Raw genomic sequence first — 19,247 nt, 5'->3', positions numbered from 1 at the left:
TGCAAGCTTCCTGGGCATGCGCTGCCTGGCAAGGGCGGGACGGGGCTCCACTCAGGGGCGGGACGGGGCTCCACTCAGGGGCGGGACTCCTCGGGGGTGGGACTCCGGCCTCCGTGGCGGGTGGCTGGCTGTCCCGTTAGGTCTTAGGAGGCAATGGCTGCACGCGCTTTGAGGCTGCTGACCACACTGCTGGCCGTCGCCGCCGCTTCCTCCCGGGCCGAGGTCGAGTCCGAGGCAGGATGGGACATGGCGGCGCCTGACCTGCTCTTCGCGGAGGGGACCGCGGCCTACGCGCGCGGGGACTGGGCGGGAGTGGTACTGAGCATGGAGCGGGCGCTGCGCTCGCGGGCGGCCCTGCGCGCCCTCCGCCTGCGCTGCCGCACCCGATGTGCCGCCGACCTCCCGTGGGAGCTGGACCCCGGCTTGTCCCCGAGCCCGGCGCAGTCTTCGGGAGCCAACGCCCTGCAGGACCTGCGGTTCTTTGGGGGCCTGCTGCGCCGCGCCGCCTGCCTGCGCCGCTGCCTCGGGCCGCCGGCCTCCCACTCGCTCAGCGAGGAGCTGGAGCTGGAGTTCCGCAAGCGGAGCCCCTACAACTACCTGCAGGTCGCCTACTTCAAGGTGCAGACCTGCGGGGGCCTGGGCGGCGGGGATCCTTCTGGGCGCGGTTGCAGATGACCCGGGCGAACTTGGGGGGCCGGGGAAGTGCCCGCGGAGAGGGAAGGTAGCCTCCTGGCCGGAGACCTCTCCTCGGACCCGGGGAAAACAGGGACCCTGCTGGGAAACCTGCTTCGCCCGGTTCGCATAGGCAGATGATAACCCCAAAGGTCCAGCTTGGGGTTAAGGCATGGACCTAGGAAAACTTGTCCTTGTGTTCCCGGGAGGCCTCCTAGAGGTAACTAAAGCGGCAGCTTGGGTCTCTCATCCAGATTTCATTGTAAGTGCCCGAGTGAGAAGCTAGGATCTTTCTACAATATCTTCCTTCCGGTTGACTGTTCAGTGATGCTTTTCCTGCTGCCCGAGTCCAGCAGCTCTTTCAGGACGTGAGGTTGCCACGTCGCCAGTAGGGGCTGTCTAGCCACTCCCTGTAGCGGGACCCTCCAGCTATTGCCAGGTTTTCAAAGAAAATGAGTATTTTTAGGAATTCCAGAGTGGCTTAAGTCCAAGTGCCTGCATAGATTTGGAGTGCCCCTGGCATGCATGGTGATGATGATGACGGTGATGGTGATGATAACCAGCACATACTAACAGGCACTGTTTTTAGTACTTTGTGTTTATTGATTTATTTGCCCAGATCCTGTCAATGTCCTGTAAGGTAAGTGCTATTATTAGCCCCATTTTACTGGGGGAGGGGGTAGGAAGAAGGAGCTATGTTGCATATTGTTACATCCATAGTTTAACAGACCTTCAGTTCCATCTAAAGAGAGACTTAAGGAACCGTGGGGACCACACACTTCCGCCTCTGCACAAGCATTTTGCTTACACAGTTTGCATACATTCCTCCTTGTTACTGGGAAAAGTACCGTATTTGAGACCAAAACACGTGGGTCACATCTTTGGTCTTGTCACTTAACAGCACGCTCTCAGATTCTTTGACTAACGTTTCCTGAATACCTGCTACTTTCCAATTCTGGTACAGGTCATTGAAACACTTGACTTTATATTGTTTTGTCTTATATCACTTCCCTAGTAAGAATCACTGCAGAAAAGGCTATTAAAAGTGTGTGTACATAGGCTGTGGGAGCGCAAAGGAGGGAGAATCTAGCTTCGTCTCAGAGAAACAAGGGAGACTAAAAGAAGAGGTGACAATTGAAGTCGATCCCAAATATCACTAGAGGAGAGGAAGGATGGCCATTCCAGGTAAAGTGAGGCCAGACTGCTAAGAGAGTTCTGCAGGCTTCAGGAGCCTGCGTCAGACTCAGCTTTTAGAATGCGAGTTCTGGAATGTGCAATAAGCCTTGGGAGAAGGAGAAAGTGGTGGCAGGGCTAACCATTAAGAGATGAGCTGGTTGTCCGTTTGAGAGAAGGAAATTTGGTGCCTCGGTGCTTAGGGACTAAAGAAGGACTGGGGTGCAGAGAGAAGGTGAGAGACACCAGGGAAATGCATGAACAATGCACAAAGATAAGGGCAGGAGAATAAATCCATGAAAGGGACAGACTTGTGAGGATTTCTAATTGTACAGTTAACAAAACAGGGACAGAGATGGGGATTATTGATGTGGGGTCACCTACCTATTCTAGGGTCAAAGCCAGGGCTGACTCCTTGTTTAGCATGCATTTACTAGTACTGATGGAAAAAGGAAAAGGAAAAAATTCTTAGCGTATTAGTAATACCAGCGAAGATTCTTTGTGCACTTGTAGGCGCCCAGGACCAGGTGTCAGAAGCTGCATGTCTAATGCATCGTTTTAACATTACCAACAAGCTTGTGAGACAGTGAGTGCTTTAGCTCCAGATGGCAGATTAGGGACTCAGTTTAGAGAGTAAGCTTTAAGTATCTAAAGCCCCAGCAAGTGACTAATTAAACCTAGCTTTGTCACAGGTCTGTCTGACACTTAAGCCCGTGTTAATCATTAGATCATCAGTGATTTATTTTGGCTTCTACCTAAAGAACCCGTGTAACACTGATAGGCTGGAGTCCATTGCTGAGGTCATTGTGGTGTGTGGGATGCTTTTTTCTCCTCAGATTTCATAACCACTTGTGGGGTTTTTTTCCTTTTTAATTAACATATAATGTATTATTTGTTCCAGGGGTACAGGGTTCCAGGTCTGTCAGTCATCAGTCTTACACAATTCATAGCACTCACCGTAGCACATACCCTCCCCAGTGGTCATCACCCAGCCACCCCATCTCTCCCAGCCCCCTCTCCTCCAGCAGCCCTCTATGTTTCCTGAGATTAAGAGTCTCTTATGATTTGTCTCCCTCTCTGGTTTCATCTTGTTTCATTTTTCCCTCCCTTCCCCTGGGATCCTCTGTCTTATTTCTCCAATTCCTCATATTGGCGAGATCATATGATAATTGTCTTTCTCTGATTGACTTATTTTGCTTAGCATAATACCCTCTGGTTCCATCCACGCCATTGCAAATATAACCACTTGTTTTAACCTCATGAGCCCCTGAGCTTTAAGTCAGAAGATGCCATATCCTGATTTTGTATAAAACCTTAGGATTTTTCCATCACCCATCCATCTTTTCCTTGAATGTGTCAAAAACATTTGATCATATTTTATGCAAAAAAAAAAAAAAGTATCTTCTAGGGAAATCCTTAGGCACAGTCTAACCATTAACTGCTCTTTCCTCCCTATTTCTAAATTCTTAAAGCCTTCAAGACTTTTTTCAGTGGCTCAGTTGCCACTTCTGAATCTTGAGAATATTTATTTGGGCAGTCAGTCTTCCATAGCATTCCCCCCAAGAATATGACCTTTTTTTAAAAATAGAATGTTTACACTGTTGAAAGTTTACCTCCTATGATTTGGGGAATTGCTAAGCTTGATTTGGGAAATGGCTGAAATTCTGCTCAGGGCCCTGTGCTCCTGATTTCTGGTATGGAGTTCCTTCAATAGGTGTGTTTTCTGGGGCTGGCAAGGTCTGGAGCAAACTAGGGAGTGGAAGGCTCAGGAAGGCTAGGATTTCCTGTTTACTGTGGACTGCGCATTTGGACACAAACCTTCAGGGTTTGGAAGTGAGGCTTATGGTCTTGTGTCTTATTCTTAGATCAACAAGTTGGAGAAAGCCGTAGCAGCAGCACACACCTTCTTCGTGGGCAATCCTGAACACATGGAGATGAGGCAGAACCTAGACTATTACCAAACCATGTCTGGAGTGAAGGAAGCCGACTTCAAGGATCTTGAGTCCAAACCCCATATGGTGAAAAAAACTTTGTTCCCCCATTCTCTTTTTATTCAATTGATATTTCCTAGGCTTGTTTTCTTTTTCTTTAAGATTCTATTTATTTGACACACAGAGAGAGATCACAAGTAGGCAGAGAGGCAGGCAGAGAGATATGGGGAAGCAGGCTCCCGGCTGAGCAGGGAGCCCAACACGGGACTCGATTCTAGGACCCTGAGATCATGATCTGAGCCGAAGGCAGAGGCCCAACCCACTGAGCCACCCAGGCGCCCTAGGCTTGTTTTCTGATTATAGAAGTAGTAGACATTCATTGTACAACACTATAGAAAAATGCAGATAAGTATAAAACAGAAAGTGATTATAATACTGCTGCCTTAAGAAAACCAGTAATTCATATTTTGGCCTTTTAAAAAAGATTTTATTTATTTATTTGTCAGAGAGAGAGAGAGAGAGAGAGGAAGAAGGGTAGACAGAGGGAGAAGCAGGCTCCCTACTGAGCAAAGAGCCCAATACAGAACTCAATCCTAGGACCCTGGGATCATGACCTGAGCTGAAGGTAGATGCTTAACCAACTGAGCCACACAGGTATCCCTATTTTGGCCTATTTTAAAAACTCTTCTAGATCTTAATTTTGGTGTTACATTGACACTAACATGGTGTCATATTGTGTATGTATTTTTCATCATCCTCTGAACTAACACTATATCATGAGTCTTCTCTCATATCTTCAGATTTTCTTTGAAAATACAATTTTTAAAAGATTTTATTGATTTCACAGAGAGAGACAGTGAGAGAGGGAACACAAGCAGAGGGAGTGGGAGAGGGAGAAGCAGGCTTCCCGCAGAGCAGGGAGCCCAATGTGGGGCTGGATCCCAGGACGCTGGGATCATGACCTGACCTGAAGCGGATGCTTAACAACTGAGCCACCCAGGTGCCCCGAATATACAATTTTTAATGGCTGCATGATAGTCCCTTTTATGCATAATTGTATTAATGTACTGTTAAGGTTTTTGCTTTCACTACTATAAGTGGTGCAGCATTCCTCAGTGTTCTTACTCTGTTTAGCAGAAGTCTGTGTTCCAAGAGAGATTTTTGTCTGTGATGATATGGCATTTTATAAGGAGCTTTTGTTCTCATAAGTTTTAATAGTTTAGAAGTAGAGATATCAGAAACAAATAATATCTAAATGACTTTTCTTTAAGATTTTTATTTATTTATTTGACAGAGAGCACAAAGTAGAGGAAGCAGCAGGCAAAGGAAGAGGGAGAGGCAGACTCCCTGATGAGCAGGGATCCCTACGCGGGTCTCGATCCCAGGACTCTGGGACCATGACCTGAGCTGAAGGCAGCCGCTTAATCAGCTGAGCCACCCAAGTGTCCCTCAAAATGACTTTTAAAAGTAAATTGTATAGGGACACCTGGGTGGTTTAGTCCATTAAGCACCAGACTCTTGATCTCAACTCTGGTCTTGATCTCAGAGTCCTGAGTTCAGGCCCCTGTTGGGCTCCATGCTGGCTGTGGAGACTATTTAAAAAAAAGAAAAAAAAGTCGGGGTGCGTGGGTGGCTCAGTGGGTTGAAGCCTCTGCCCTCGGCTCGGGTCATGATCTCAGGGTCCTGTGATCAAGCCCCGAGTCAGGCTCTCTGCTCAGCAGGGGAGCCTGCTTCTCTCTCTCTCTCTCTCTCTGCCTGCCTCTCTGCCTACTTGAGGTCTCTATCTGTCAAATAAATAAAATCTTTTTTTAAAAAGTGGATTGTGTACATCTAGTACATCACACAATCACACACAGCATTTTTAAGTGATTCTGTGACAAACAGAAATGGTTATGTTCACAAGGATGGAGGCTGTGTCCTACAGATAGCAAAACCCATCCTGTAATCAGTGGCAGTCCTAATTCCCCCTTATGCTGGAAGGATTGCTCCCATCAGCACAGACCTCATTCTAGCATCTAAGAGGTTTTTTTTTTTTTTTAAGATTTTTATTACTTATTTGACAGGCAGATCACAAGTAGTCAGAGAGGCAGGCAGAGAGAGAAAGGAGGAAGGAAGCAGGCTCCCCGCTGAGCAGAGAGCCCCCTGTGGGGCTCGATCCCAGGACACTGGGATCATGACCCGATCCAAAGGCAGAGGCCCAACCCACTGAGCCACCCAGGCGCCCCTCTAAGAGTTCTTTTTAATTAAACTTTTATTTTGAACACTCTTATCCCTACAGAAGTGCAAGAAAATTATAATGGACTCCCGTGTATCTTTTATCTAGATTGAGTTTAATGCTTTTGAGTTTCCAGAGAAACCTGTGGAGACCACTTACAGAAGGCCTTCACTAGGCAGTGGCCACCCTTTTCCATCCCTAACCCTCACCGGAGACAGAGAGACAGGCCATGAGGACGCAAATGCAGGCTGTCAGGGTGTGGGGAAGCGAGGGCCCAGGTTGTATGCGGGCGGGCAGTTGAGTCCACCTTCCTCCCAGTAGCACGAGTTCCGGCTGGGAGTGCGGCTCTACTCGGAGGAGCAGCCGCATGAAGCCGTGGCCCATCTGGAGGCAGCGCTGCGAGAGTACTTGGTGGCCGACGCGGAGTGCCGGGCCCTGTGCGAGGGGCCCTACGACTATGACGGCTACAACTACCTGGAGTACAACGCAGACCTCTTCCAGGCCATAGCAGGTGCATGTCTGCGAGCCAGCCCCGCGTGCCTGTCCCGCTCCTGGCCCCTGCACCCCTGCACCCCCCCACACCTGTCTACACCTGCCCTCCACTGCTAGCCTGGGCTCCCGGGGCCACATGCAGACAGTACCACCTCAAACCTAAATTTAGTACATCTGGGAATCCGACTGAAAATTCCTTGCACTTGAATTTGCTCCCCTCCCCCAGAATTTGCATGCTGAAGATCGACCTGATGGTTATTCCCTGTCTTTGCTTCCTTTCAGATCATTACATCCAGGTCCTTAGCTGTAAGCAGAACTGCGTCACGGAGCTGGCTTCCCACCCAAGCCGAGAGAAGCCCTTTGAAGACTTCCTTCCATCACATTATAATTATCTGCAATTCGCCTACTATAACAGTAAGGCCTACTTTCTTCCTTCTCTGCCGCTTCCCAGCAGGAGGCCAAAAGTAAGGGAGGCAGGGCTGATGGGTGCTGTGCATATCAGCGTGTTTGGCTTCTCACTGTGACCTGGAACTCTGGGAGGCATGGTGCCAGGTAACCCCTGCCTGCTTTGTGACAAGCCACTGGCCCCAGCAGCCGATGCCAGCCACCCAGAGAGCTGGGAGACGGAGACCTAGGACCTCTCTCCCGTCCCTTCTAGAACACTGATAATCTGACTCTTCATCTGAGTTCAGTTAGACCAAAGGCAAGGGTGTACTACTGTTGAAACCAGCTCCTGGGACGTTTTCCAGCCCTTCGTCCCAGGATAGCGCTGATGCTCTGGGTGGGGGTGCTGCCAGAACCCAAACCAGCAACAAGTCAGCAGGAGCTTACCGAGTTCTGACTGTGCACTAAGCATCACTGCATATTCAAGAGTGTGAGGTGTTTATTGTTGAGTTGAGACAACGCATGCGAGTGAGCTTTGCTCGCTCGGTGGAAGAGGCCACTTGCTGTTGTAGTGTCCCCATCTCCTGAAAGTCTGTGGGGAAAACAAGGTAGGGAGATGGGGCCCTTCCTGAAATGGGTCTACTAGGAGGCCAGTGTTTAATTGTAAATTGTGAAATTGTAAAGATATGGGCGTCCAGTAGTAGGCAGGCCAGAGGACCCTGCGTTCCTTACATCAGTTCTGCCTTCTGTGTTCATGTAATTCCTATCCTTCTCACTCTTCTAGAACTTCTCCCTCAGATCAGGCAGCTATGGTAGGTAACAGGACCACAATGACACCCATGTCATCACTGTCTTGGGCTGTGCTGAGACTCGAGACAGTGGTTCCTGGCACCCAGGATTGGACGCTCTCTTCTCAGCCATGTCTTTTTGGCTTTGCAGTTGGAAATTATACGCAGGCTATTGAATGTGCCAAGACCTATCTCCTCTTCTTCCCCAATGACGAGGTGATGAACCAGAATCTGGCCTACTATACAGCCATGCTTGGAGAAGAAGCAGCCAGATCCATTGGCCCCCGTGAGGTGAGAGACTAGTGCTAGGGCAGCTGCCAGCTGAGCCCAGACCAGACAGAGGGAGGTGGGGGGATGGGTTGGCAGTGCTTAGGCAGGGGGCGGGGCCAGGCCGAAGTGCACTGACACACTTGTCACTTAGGAACCGGGGAGCAGCCTTCCTCCCACCACTGGGGTCCAGAAGTCTGCTGTCTTAAGTCTTCAAGGAGAAACAGAACTGCGGTGCCAGCACTCCTTTCCCCCCTTGTGCAGCACCTCTGCTTTGAGATTTGATACCATTTGGCCAAGAGCTATCATTTTTTACTTCCAGCTAAATTCTTTTTCACTCACCTGTTTCCTTGCGCCTGTTTCCTCCCTGTCCCTCCTCTGAGCTCTCCTTCCCTCAGCATCACTCCCAGTTCAGTTCTCAAGCAGACCCAGTGACGAAGTGCAATGCACTCACGTGTTAACAGTGGTTATTTCTAGGTGGTGGAATATGGGTAATTTTTGTATTTTGCTCATTTATATTTTCTAAATTCCCTTCAGCGGAATTACAAATCTTTTTTTTAAAGATTTTAGTTACTTTTTTGACAGAGAGAGAGATCACAACTAGGCATAGAGGCAGGCGGAGTGGGGGGTGAAGCAGGCTCCCTGCTGAGCAGAGAGCTATGCGGGGCTCAATCCCAGGATCCTGAGATCATGACCTGAGCCGAAGGCAGAGGCTTAACCCACTGAGCCACCCAGGCGCCCTTACAAATTATTTTTTGTAATTAAAAACATTAAAAGTTCTGTTTTTCAACTTACTGAAATGTGATGCTACGAACCACGATATTTGTATGTACGTCTTATGCAGACACTAGACCCTCTCCTTCTTGAACCTAGAACAGTGAGTTGGATTTGAAGTCACGGGTGTGGGCTCAAACCATGGCACCTATGCATACGAGGTTGTGTGATCTTCCACATGTGGTTGCTGGGGATCTCAGCTACCCTGTACTATGCCTCTGAGTCTCAGTTTCTCCCTCTGTAGAATGGGAATATGGTTCTTACTCTTTCTTCAACACAAGATGAGCATCAGGGTTAAATGACATACTGAGTAGAAATGCACTTTGTAAGCCAGCAGGCATGGTCCAAGTGTGTCCTGAGAGTTGTATGGACAGGCAGCAGTCCGGACATCTTGCTGATGGTACAGAAGTAGCCAGCGACAGGTTTCCTTGCCTCTGATCTCAACCACCTCCTGGAATGGGGGGTGGCCTATCGTGGCCGCAGTGATCCCTGGCATCAGAACAGGAGACTATGAATGAGAGGAAGGTGAGCCTCAGTCACCCGGGTCCGTCAGCCGCTCTCACACCCTACCCACATTCTGTGTAAAAATGTAGCTTTAGACACGGTTTTCATTTTGACGGAGGAAAAATATGGTAACTGGAGATAATTAGAGGCAGCCCATTCGTTTATGCGACAAGTATTTGGGACAAATATGGGTGCAGGAGCAGACACACTCCCACACTGCTGGTGGGACTGTGAGATGGACCGTTCTTTTTTTTTTTTTTTTTTTTTTAATTTATTTGATAGGGATCACAAGTAGGCAGAGAGGCAGGCAGAGATGGCGGGGGGTGGGAGAAGCAGGCTCCCTGTTGAGCAGAGAGCCTAATGCAGAACTCAATCCCAGGACCCTGAGATCATGACCTGAGCCAAAGGCAGAGGCTTAACCCACTGAGCCACCCAGGCACCATAGCCGCCCGTTCTGCCTCCGGCTAGCCGCCGTGGTAAGCAGTGTCACACAAGGATGGGAAGGCAGGTGTCCTGGGACACGTGTCAGAACCTTTCTCCTGACAGCAACCAACCAAAGCAAGCTAAATGCCACCCATTTGGAAACCAGCGAAATGAATCGCAGTAGATCCATTCCGTGGTGTACAAGACAATCGCGTGAGTCGATTACTACGCACCCATGTGAGATGGTCTCTGTGTTACTACCCTAGGTAAAGAAAAAAAAGATCTAGAACTATAATTCTATTCTGTCCTACTCCTGTTTTTTTAAAATACATATGTACCTTTTGCGTCGTCAACTCTGTGGACAGATTGCTAAGAAACTGTGCCTCATCTTACCCCTGAGGCTGGGGCCTACAAGTCAGGGTTAGGAGGGAGACCAAACTGTTTCTATTTATGTCTGTCGATACTTTGTGGATCTCTTTTAGCTATACGGGCATGACCTTCGTGTCTTTTTGAGTGCCATCTAAAGCGCACCTCAGGGACTAATGATACAGAAGGGGGCGTGATCCAGACCTTGGAGAGTACTGTAGTGAATCCAAGAGTGGCCATGGAGGCCAGCTGGAGTGGAGGAAGGAAGAAATCGACTGACTGGCAGGCCATGGGAGGCTTTGCAAGGGGAAGTGCTGTTGGCGTTTGGTTTTAAAAGCCTTCATGTGGTGAATGAGGCAATGGAGGGCCTCTGAGATGGAGGACAGCATGTGCAGACAGCCTGGGAAATTGCCCCGTATACCTGCAAGCTGATATGAGGAGTTACAGGAGATGAGACCCATGAGGGTCAGATTTGGAAGGGTCTTGAGTGCCCTGCAAGGACTTTGGTCTCTGTCCCATAAGGCAGGCAGTGGTGGGCACTCAAAGGGTTTTAAGCAGTGGCTGAGCCAGCTGTGTAAGGCTCAGAATGGGAAGGCGCTAGACGCGGGGAGACCGATGCAGGGCTGCTGTGGCGGTGCTGAGGTTAGCTGCTGGGTGGCGGAGGTGGGGACACTGGCTGGAGGGGGGAACTGACTAGGTGGGGTAGGAGATGGCCTTGGCAGAATGGTGGGGGGTTCACACCTCCCTCCTCATGTCTAATGACACACGAGTCTCCTGCTTGGGAGACGCAGACATGGTGTTGCCCACCCAGCTTGGGACCGCACAGGGGGCACAGGATGCTTTCATCACAGGTCTGCGCTGCCTGTACTCCAGCCCGGGGGGCTAAGCTCTCCTCTGTTCACCGAGAGAAGGAAGTAGCGGATGGGGCAGTAGTCCGCTTCCCGGTGTGCTTGTTTTCTGAGTTTGCTATTGAGGATAGCCACCTTTCACATGTGTGGGGCATCTCGTCTGCAAAATTCCTCCATAGCTTCTATTTTATTTCATTGATTCTCATCACAACCTGCCCCGAAGGGAAAGACCCAGGTTCCACCTTCCCAGCTCTGGAACCCAGAGTCTCCACTAGAAATGATCCAGCCCTCTCCTCGCCTGTGAGGACATTACCTTGTAGTTGTCCTCTTTGGCCACTAGATGGGGACAGTCTGCCTTTGAGAAGGCACTTCTCCATGTCTCTCTGGCTTGCTGAGTTAAGAGCCTCCCTCGCTACCCCTCACTTTATGGTCATAGTAGTGAATTGGGGCAGAGAGGGAAAATAAACCCCTTTTAACTGGAACCGTCCTTCGCGAAAGAAAGTAACTAGTATTTGTTGAGCCCTGTCCCGGTCTACAGGTTGTGTGGTTCAACCCCCATTATCTTGTTTTCTCCCCCTGGGGGCCGTGGTAGGGGACGCTATTCTCCCATTTTAGAGATGAGAACATCCAGGCTCCAGGAGTTGGGCTAGCTTGCACGGTGGCCTGTGGCTGAGAGTAGCGACCCGGATCCCTCCCCGGGTCCCGCATTGTCTCGGGGTTGGCGCAGTTCCCAGCTCGTAGCTCCTACTCCATGAATCAGTGCCGAGCAAATAAACGTGGGCATGGGATTTGCTTCGCAGCTGCCTCAGGGCTGTGGGAGAGGGTTTAACGAGAGAACACCCCAAGCGTGGTGTCTAGCACTCGGTGAATCACTTACACGCCTTAGGAGAAAATTTTTATCTCCCTGTTGGGTAAATATGCTAGATAATGTAGGACTCATTGAGGTTTTGCTAACATTTTCCTTACTGCCTTCATCTTGTATTTCAACTGATGATGTCTTCTTTTCCTTTTCTTTCCTCCTCCTGCTGCTTGGAGACTAGCAGGGCACCTAGGGAGAGCTGTGGCCCCCAAAAGGTACTTAGCCCAACTCCGGGAGGGGCCCATCCAGTCTGTTCAGGGTCTCAGGGGAGGCAGGGAGCCTAATGAAAAAGCACCCGGGCTTTGCTTCTTTCCTGTAGCATCAACTATGCGCCTTGCCCCCCAGTGTCTCCATCTGTAAGACAAGGAGCACAGTGTCAACGTCAGAGGTGGCTGAGAAGGATCAGTGAATAACACATGGGTCACCCAACCCCTAGGTCTCCTGCCTCCACCCTGAACCCCTACGGAAGTCAAGAAAGAACGCTCCTTCTTTGAGGACTATTTCCACGTCTCCTGAGAGCCTCAGCTCTCCTGTCTAGGAGATTCATGGGGGGACACGATGGGAGGTTAGGTCACCCTCAGACGTGTTGCTGTGCCAGGCCAGAGCTACCCTTAGCGCAGAGGTGAGGCTGCTGTCCCACACTGGAGAACAGACATAGCAGTGGTGGTGGGAGAGGAAGCTCAGGTCACAATGGGAGCAACAGCCTAGAATGTGGGGCTCCCCCAACCCAGAGTTAACAGGGCTGAATTCCAGGGCATCCCTTCTGCTTGGTTTTCTCAGAGTGCCCGGGAGTACCGCCAGCGCAGCCTGCTCGAGAAAGAGCTGCTCTTCTACGCGTACGATGTCTTTGGAATTCCCTTCGTGGATCCGGTGAGCCCGGCTGCGGGAGTGGGGGGCCGGGGCGAGCCTTGTAGCTCTGTTTGGGGGCTTGAGCCAGACATGGGATCTGTGAAACCCGTGGACGAGAGGCAGAGGAAGACGGAGGGGCGTTCTGGGCAGCCAGAGGTGACTCTGGTTTGGAGACTCACTTTCTGTCCTGCGAGGAGGCAGCTGATAAGGCGGATTCTCCTGGAGGCCCGGGCCTCTGCACAGAGACCCAGAAGATGAAGCAGGTCACCCTACAGCATTGATTTTCCTCTTGATCTGCTTTTAGGATTCGTGGACCCCAGAAGAGGTGATTCCTAAAAGATTGCAGGAGAAACAAAAGTGAGGACCTTGAAGAGGCTGCGTGGCCGGAGCGGCCTGATGGAGCACCTGAGGCCTCCTGAGCCCAGGCAGATGTGCACCCCTGGAAGCGGGGGGATTGTGGGGGGCACTCCAGGCTGGGAAGCTGGGGAGGGAGCCGGGGTAGCCCCAGAACACAGTCTTCAGAGCAGCTGTGCGCGCAGGTCCGAGCGGGAAACGGCCGTCCGCATCTCCCAGGAGATTGGAAACCTGATGAAGGAGATTGAGACCCTGGTGGAGGAGAAGACCAAGGAGTCGCTGGATGTGAGCCGGCTGACGCGGGAAGGTGAGAGGACAGAGCTCCGGCCTCTGCAAGGCAGGCGTCCCCGTCCTAGCTGTCCGGCCCCCGGAGCAGGCTTGGCCTCTCCTGGAGCCCTTCCTGACTCCCCGGGCTTCCACCTGGAGAAGGCACTGAGATTGGCCTCCAGTGAAGATGTAGGACTCCTGGGTCACAGCAACACTAGTTTAGCTCGCTATAGTTCTAGCACAAACCTCATCCGTCTCTCCACATCCATCAGGCATCCTACTCCCAAGCCTCCAAATCGGAGATCTCTGCCCCAGTCTGCCCACTCCAAGCTGCACTGGGACTGCTTTTCTCACCTCTCTCCCCAAGCCTCTCCTCTCCACCACTGCACCTGCTGTCTGCCCTCCTGTCCCTCCTTGATCTGTGCTTCCCCTTCCCCTTCCCGGAGGCCCGGCCCCTACCCGCCCTTCCTGCTCCTCCAACCACCTGCTTCTACCTTCTGTTCATCTGCCCTGAGATGCTCCTGCTCTTTGGGCCCATCTGTCCCCAGGCCAAGCTCATGCCTGTCCTTCCTCCCTGTACCCTCCCATTGCCTCTGCGCACCAAGCCTTGCTTCATTTCCCGGGCCGGGGGATCCTCTCCCTCTTTCTCTGGAACGTCCATGGCAGCTCTCTCTGTGCTTGCGTCCTTGCTGGGAGAGGTGCCGTCTTCAGGTGTGAGACCCTCACCTCTCTCGGGCTGGGCCTGGCGCCCACCATGGCCTCAGGAAGTAGACGGAGCTGAGCTGAGTCTCCTCCAGCAGGTCCAGCACAGAGGGACACCATGAGAAACAGGAGAGAAAGTTGGCCTTCATTCCACCATTACTTACATGAACGATGGTTAATTTAATAAGATGAGCGCTTGAAAAGAATGTGTCCCGCATTCCTTGGTTTTCAGGCAGCTTTCACTGTTGTTTCTCTTCTCTGGGGGAGGTGGGCTGGGCAGCTGGAAGTCCTCGTTTGAAATGAGGGCTGCTGGCGGCTGGTGTGATGGCAGCTAAGATTCTGAGCCTTTCCTGTGTGCCCAGTACTGTGCTGAGCTTTTAACTTGCGTTGTCGTTGCTCTTTACGTCAAACAAGCACCCATCTCGGGAGGTGGCTGCTGTCTTACAGATGAGAGGAAAGCTCAGGGAGGTTAAGTAACTTGCTGCGGTCACACAGCTAATAGATGGAGGATTCAGGAGTCCTTCCTTTCTGATTCTAGAGCTCAAGGTTTTAAAGAATTTGTTGGTGATGTTTCCTCAGCAGCTGGCGGAGGCCCAAGAACCAATAACTGTTCTGGAAGGGAGCTAGGACTAGGGCGTGGCTCTCCCACCTTGTCAGCTCCAGGTGCTGTCCTATAGGCCACGCCACCTTTGGAGGTGACCGAACAGGAAGTTTCTCTGGTGACTTGGAAACAACGGGAATTTCTATTCCCATTCAATGGAGAGTGTCTGGACAGAGCCGTCGCTGGATTCAGCCCAGTCTTGTCGTTCGTTGCTTTGCAGGTGGCCCTCTGCTCTACGAAGGCATCAGTCTCACCATGAACTCCAAAGTCCTGAATGGCTCTCAGAGGGTGGTGATGGACGGTGTAATCTCCGCAGACGAGTGCCGGGAGCTGCAGAGACTGACCAATGTAAGGGAGGCCTCTTCTCCCCAGGGCCCAGCCTCCCCTTCACCTAGTGCCTCTGGGCGCCGAGCTCGCCTGCCCCTCGTGGCACATCGGCAACCACCTCTCTCATCGGCGACCACCTCTGCGGGTCCTCAGCTGCCCCGTCTAAGCCCCCCTGTGTTTTGGACCTTGCAGGCTGCAGCGACCTCGGGAGATGGCTACCGGGGTCAGACCTCCCCACACACGCCCAGTGAGAAGTTCTATGGTGTCACGGTCTTCAAAGCCCTTAAGGTAGAATCAATTCTCGGCACTCTAGAGTGAGGCTCAGGCTTTGGGGGGCATTCGGGGGTCGGAAAGGTGAAGGTGTCTGCTAGCCGCATTCCAGCAGCCACGGAGGGGGATGAATTAAGTTGAGGGAGGTTGACTTTTGCATCCTGGCTGGTGAAGCAAGTGTGATCAAAGTGAGGCAGGCGAGACAAAACTGATGTCCAGAGTGCTTTCTGCCCACAAAGAGAAGCATGGAGGAGGGGCAGGTGGAACACGGGAGGGCTATTGTGCATGGGAGCAGAGGCAGGGGGGTGGGGGGTGATGCCTCAGCGGGTTCTGTTGGCCCGCAGCCAGGGCGTTCAGGGCGGCTGACCACTGGTCTCCTCGGCAGCTGGGCCAGGAAGGGAAAGTTCCGCTGCAGAGCGCCCACCTGTACTACAATGTGACCGAGAAGGTGCGGCGCGTCATGGAGTCCTACTTCCGCCTGGACACCCCCCTCTACTTCTCCTACTCCCACCTGGTGTGCCGCACCGCCATCGAAGGTGGGCCTTTTGTCCATCCCTGGCACGGGTGCTGAGGACATGGAAAGGCACAGGATATGGTCCTTTTCATCTTAGCTGAGGAACCAACACAGAATGTGCAGGAGGACTTCCTGGAGGAGGTGGTGACCATTGTGCAGGATAAGTAGGACTGGTGGAGTGTCCAGGTGATGAGAGAACATTCGAGCCAGAGAGAACAGCACATACAAAGAAGGGCAGGCACTGGGCAGCCTGGTGGTGGGGACTAAGAAAGTGGCCGTTTTGGGGGTATGGGGTTGAAGTTGGGGGCATCAGAAGCTAAGCTGTGGAGAGCTACATTCCGAAGTGTGTTTTCATCCTGTAGGCTACTGGGTCTCAGTGATGCTCTTGGGCATCCAAGTATCTGGACCAGTCATGGTCAATACCAAACCTGTGAGAGATGGACTTTCACAAGTCAGAGCTGAGTCGAGGTCCTTCCTTGTCAGCTGTCCTGAGGAGGGTGAGGTGTGGCCAGTGCCCCAGGGGTCACAGGTGGCCCACAGCTGGATCTGTCATGCCTAAGCCTTCATGGGCCCCTGGCACTGATGGACCACTAGGTGGCAGAAATGAGAGGGTTTGACTGTCCCCAGAAGGTTTGGAGTTCTCTCAAAATCTGGACACACCCAAAGGAATGTGTCAGACACACCCCTGCACCTGCCCCAGCCTCTCCAGGTGGGGGCCGGGCAGTGGGAAGCCAGGAAGGGTCCTCAAACACGAAGGACTCCGTGAGACCTCTGTGTTCCCAAGGTTAGTTCTGCCGCTTTGTGGCGAGAGGTTTGGAGGTTGTACCTCAAGCCCAAGGGAGGGAAGCTGGTCAGCGGTGAGCTGGCTGGGCAAGGTCAGAGGCCCGGACCTGGCCAGTGGCAGTGGGCGTAGAGAGGAGGGAGCAGGTGAGGGAGATGGAGGAGGTGGAAGGACGGGCCTGGCCCCTGGCCGCACAGGTGGGGACAGATAGGAGGGCTCTACCGGGACCTGACGGTGCCGCGGCCCGCTCGGGGGGGCGATGGTTCCATGTCATGAGAGGCTTGCCTGGCGTCACGCAGTACACACTGTGCCCTTCCACAGCCTTCCTCCTGCGTGGCTTCCCCCGCGGAGCCCTGCGGAAGCGAACTGCTTACCTTTGCTCCCGTCCGTTCCCCTTCATGCCCTCCCCACCTCGTCTCCCGCTGCATAGCGAGTCTCGCCGGGCCCTGCTTCTGGCCACCCTCCTGACCGCTCAGCTTCACCTCCCTGGGGATTCCTGGTTTATAAATTCGAGCCAGAAGGCCGAGGTTGTGCCGCTCAGACCAGAACCCGCCCTCGCTTAGAGCCTCACAACCCTGCTTGCCCCACCCAGAACCTTCCTGGGAAGCCTGCAGATTCATCCTGACCTGTGGGCTGATGGCTTAGCCAGAGACCCAGTAGTTCACTGGCCATTCCCACAGACCCAGGCGCATTTTGGGAAGCACCCCGCCCCCCTGTCCTCCCCCCGCCGCCCTGTGCCAATAGGAGAGCTACGGTATCTCCTGAGGTGTTCCCACGCTAACGTGCATTACCTCGGCCCCAGAGGCACAGGCTGAGAGGAAGGACAGTAGCCACCCAGTCCACGTGGACAACTGCATCCTGAATGCCGAGGCCCTCGTGTGCATCAAGGAGCCTCCCGCCTACACCTTCCGGGACTACAGGTGCCAGCCGTTTCTCTGAGGCTCCCAGTCCCCTGCGCCTTGCCCTGTCCCCAACACACACACACAGGTGTGGGACCAGCTGTCCCCAGAATCCAGTCCCCATCCCCACGCCCTCCGACTAGAAGGTTGGACAGAAAGGGAGTCATTCCAGTGCAGTGTGAGGAGGACAGTGGATTCTCTGGAGTGAGGGTGGTGTGGTGGGAAGACCCTTCCCGTGGCAGGCCCTGTCCAGCTGCTGGAGGAGAGCGCCTGGAGACGTGGGCACGGGAGCCGTGGACTGTCGGGGAGCGGGACTGGGGGAGGCCCATGGCAAGACCTTGTCTGTCGTTCCCAGTGCCATTCTTTATCTAAATGGGGACTTCGACGGAGGAGCATTCTACTTCGCTGAACTAGATGCCAAGACAGTGACGGTGAGTGTGCCCTCGTGCCTGTCCCTGGGAGACAAACCCTCACAGCGCTGTGGGCAGAGTGGCCAGGCCTCGCCTCCTCAAATCCGGGGGGCTCTGAGCTATGTCGCTCACTCCTCTGACTGGCTGCCTTTTCTCTTCAGACCCTAATGATCCCGTGTCTCCTCTGAAGGCAGCTTACAGTCTTCTGTGTCCCCCCTGCTTTGTGTCTCCTTCAGGCAGAGGTGCAGCCCCAGTGCGGGAGGGCCGTGGGATTCTCTTCAGGCACGGAGAACCCGCACGGGGTGAAGGCTGTCACCAGAGGTCAGCGCTGTGCCATCGCCCTGTGGTTCACATTGGACGCGCGGCACAGTGAGCGGGTGAGAGCCCTCAGTGGCACTGGGATCTGCCTCTCGAAGGGCCCCCGCTTCTGCTTTCCCCTCCCCCCGTCTCACTGCCAGCGGCTTAGACACCAGAGGAACATCGGGCCTGGTGTCCACAGAGACTCCCCCTGGCCCCATATACTTGTCCTCTCTGGCCCTTCTCCTGTACTTGTAAATGGGGCTCTGGGGTGCGGTGCCAAGATGGGGAATGGTGCCGGCACTGGGCCGCCTGGTTGGGCAGCACCTCAGCTGTCTGAGGACCTGCCGGGAAGCAGAGGAGCTCAGAGGCCATGGAGGAAGAACTTGTTGCTCTCCAGGAAGCAGCACCTGAGCAGAGCTGAGCACCTGGTCCGGAGGCCTCTCTGAACAGGCAGGGGTTTGTCCTTGCAGGACCGGGTGCAGGCGGATGACCTGGTGAAGATGCTCTTCAGCCCGGAGGAGATGGACCTCTCCCAGGAGCAGCCTCAGGAGGCCCAGGAGGGGCCCCCCAAGCCAGAGACCCCTCTGTCCAGCAGTGAGGTGGGACACAAAGATGAGCTCTGACGGCATCCAGCTCGCTGTGGATGGGTGAGCGGACCCACCTTGAGGAACTGTGCCCTCCACCGGCTGGCCCCCCGGGGCTGCGTGTCTGGCGCCCAGCCAGCAGGACCCTGCTCGCGGCCGTCTGCACGGTGCTACCGCTCCCGGAGTGGACATGGCGGGACGGCCCTCTCGCCTCTGGACCCGGCTGAGGGCTCAGGACGCAGGCCAGAGCCGCTCCTAGGGGCCTGGACGGGCAGCCGAGTGACAGCACTACAGTATTTAAGTGTCTGTGTAGACAACCAAAGAATAAATGATTTGTGGTTTTTTACTCAGGAGTTGGTTCAGAGAGTAGGAGTATGGCCACCTGCTGGCCCACTCTCACCGCAGCCTGCACAGCCTTGGGGCCCGCACGGAACCCCAGGTGCCTCAGACTTGTCTGTAGAACGGGGACCCCAGTGCTCACTTGGCGCCCCTTCTGGGTGGATTCAGGGTTGGAGGTGACAGGAATGCTCTGGATGGAGGGCGGGGATTATGACTAATCCCTCGCTGGAAGCCCCGGCCGGTCAGCAGTGCTCTGGCATTTCGCCCCCCGTGTCGGTCCCACTCCGCTGTCCAGCCTTGGAGGCCCTGGGCCCCAAGATAACACACATCTCTGGGAGACAGATCACAAATGAA

The 19,247-nt window shown here is 53.4% G+C and overlaps 1 protein-coding gene across 1 annotated transcript; it reads left to right on the top strand.

The window, feature by feature from the left end:
* The first annotated feature begins 72 nt into the window (after window positions 1-72).
* P3H1 (prolyl 3-hydroxylase 1) lies at window positions 73-18,900 on the top strand. Its single transcript, XM_059374384.1, has 15 exons — window positions 73-618; window positions 3,711-3,863; window positions 6,313-6,502; window positions 6,766-6,897; window positions 7,807-7,946; window positions 12,477-12,566; window positions 12,850-12,902; window positions 13,085-13,206; window positions 14,690-14,817; window positions 14,989-15,084; window positions 15,452-15,602; window positions 17,164-17,281; window positions 17,616-17,691; window positions 17,907-18,047; window positions 18,441-18,900. The coding sequence occupies exons 1-15, from the start codon at window positions 154-156 to the stop codon at window positions 18,591-18,593; spliced, it is 2,208 nt and encodes a 735-aa protein (XP_059230367.1). The 5' UTR covers window positions 73-153; the 3' UTR covers window positions 18,594-18,900.
* Window positions 18,901-19,247: the final 347 nt, after the last annotated feature.

The sequence above is a fragment of the Mustela nigripes genome, chromosome 14, assembly GCF_022355385.1.
Source record: "Mustela nigripes isolate SB6536 chromosome 14, MUSNIG.SB6536, whole genome shotgun sequence".
Classification (NCBI taxonomy): Eukaryota; Metazoa; Chordata; class Mammalia; order Carnivora; family Mustelidae; genus Mustela; species Mustela nigripes.
Note: the sequence above shows the minus strand (reverse complement) of the source record. Positions and strands in the feature narration are given on the sequence as shown.

What these genes read in the sequence shown, in the direction of transcription:
- P3H1 (XM_059374384.1), top strand. Translation starts at nt 154, where the DNA reads ATGGCTGCACGCGCTTTGAGGCTGCTGACCACACTGCTGGCCGTCGCC. An exon ending in TGCAGGTCGCCTACTTCAAG is followed by an intron (nt 619 to 3,710) that starts GTGCAGACCTGC and finishes TCTTATTCTTAG; the next exon opens with ATCAACAAGTTGGAGAAAGC. An exon ending in CCTCTTCCAGGCCATAGCAG is followed by an intron (nt 6,503 to 6,765) that starts GTGCATGTCTGC and finishes GCTTCCTTTCAG; the next exon opens with ATCATTACATCCAGGTCCTT.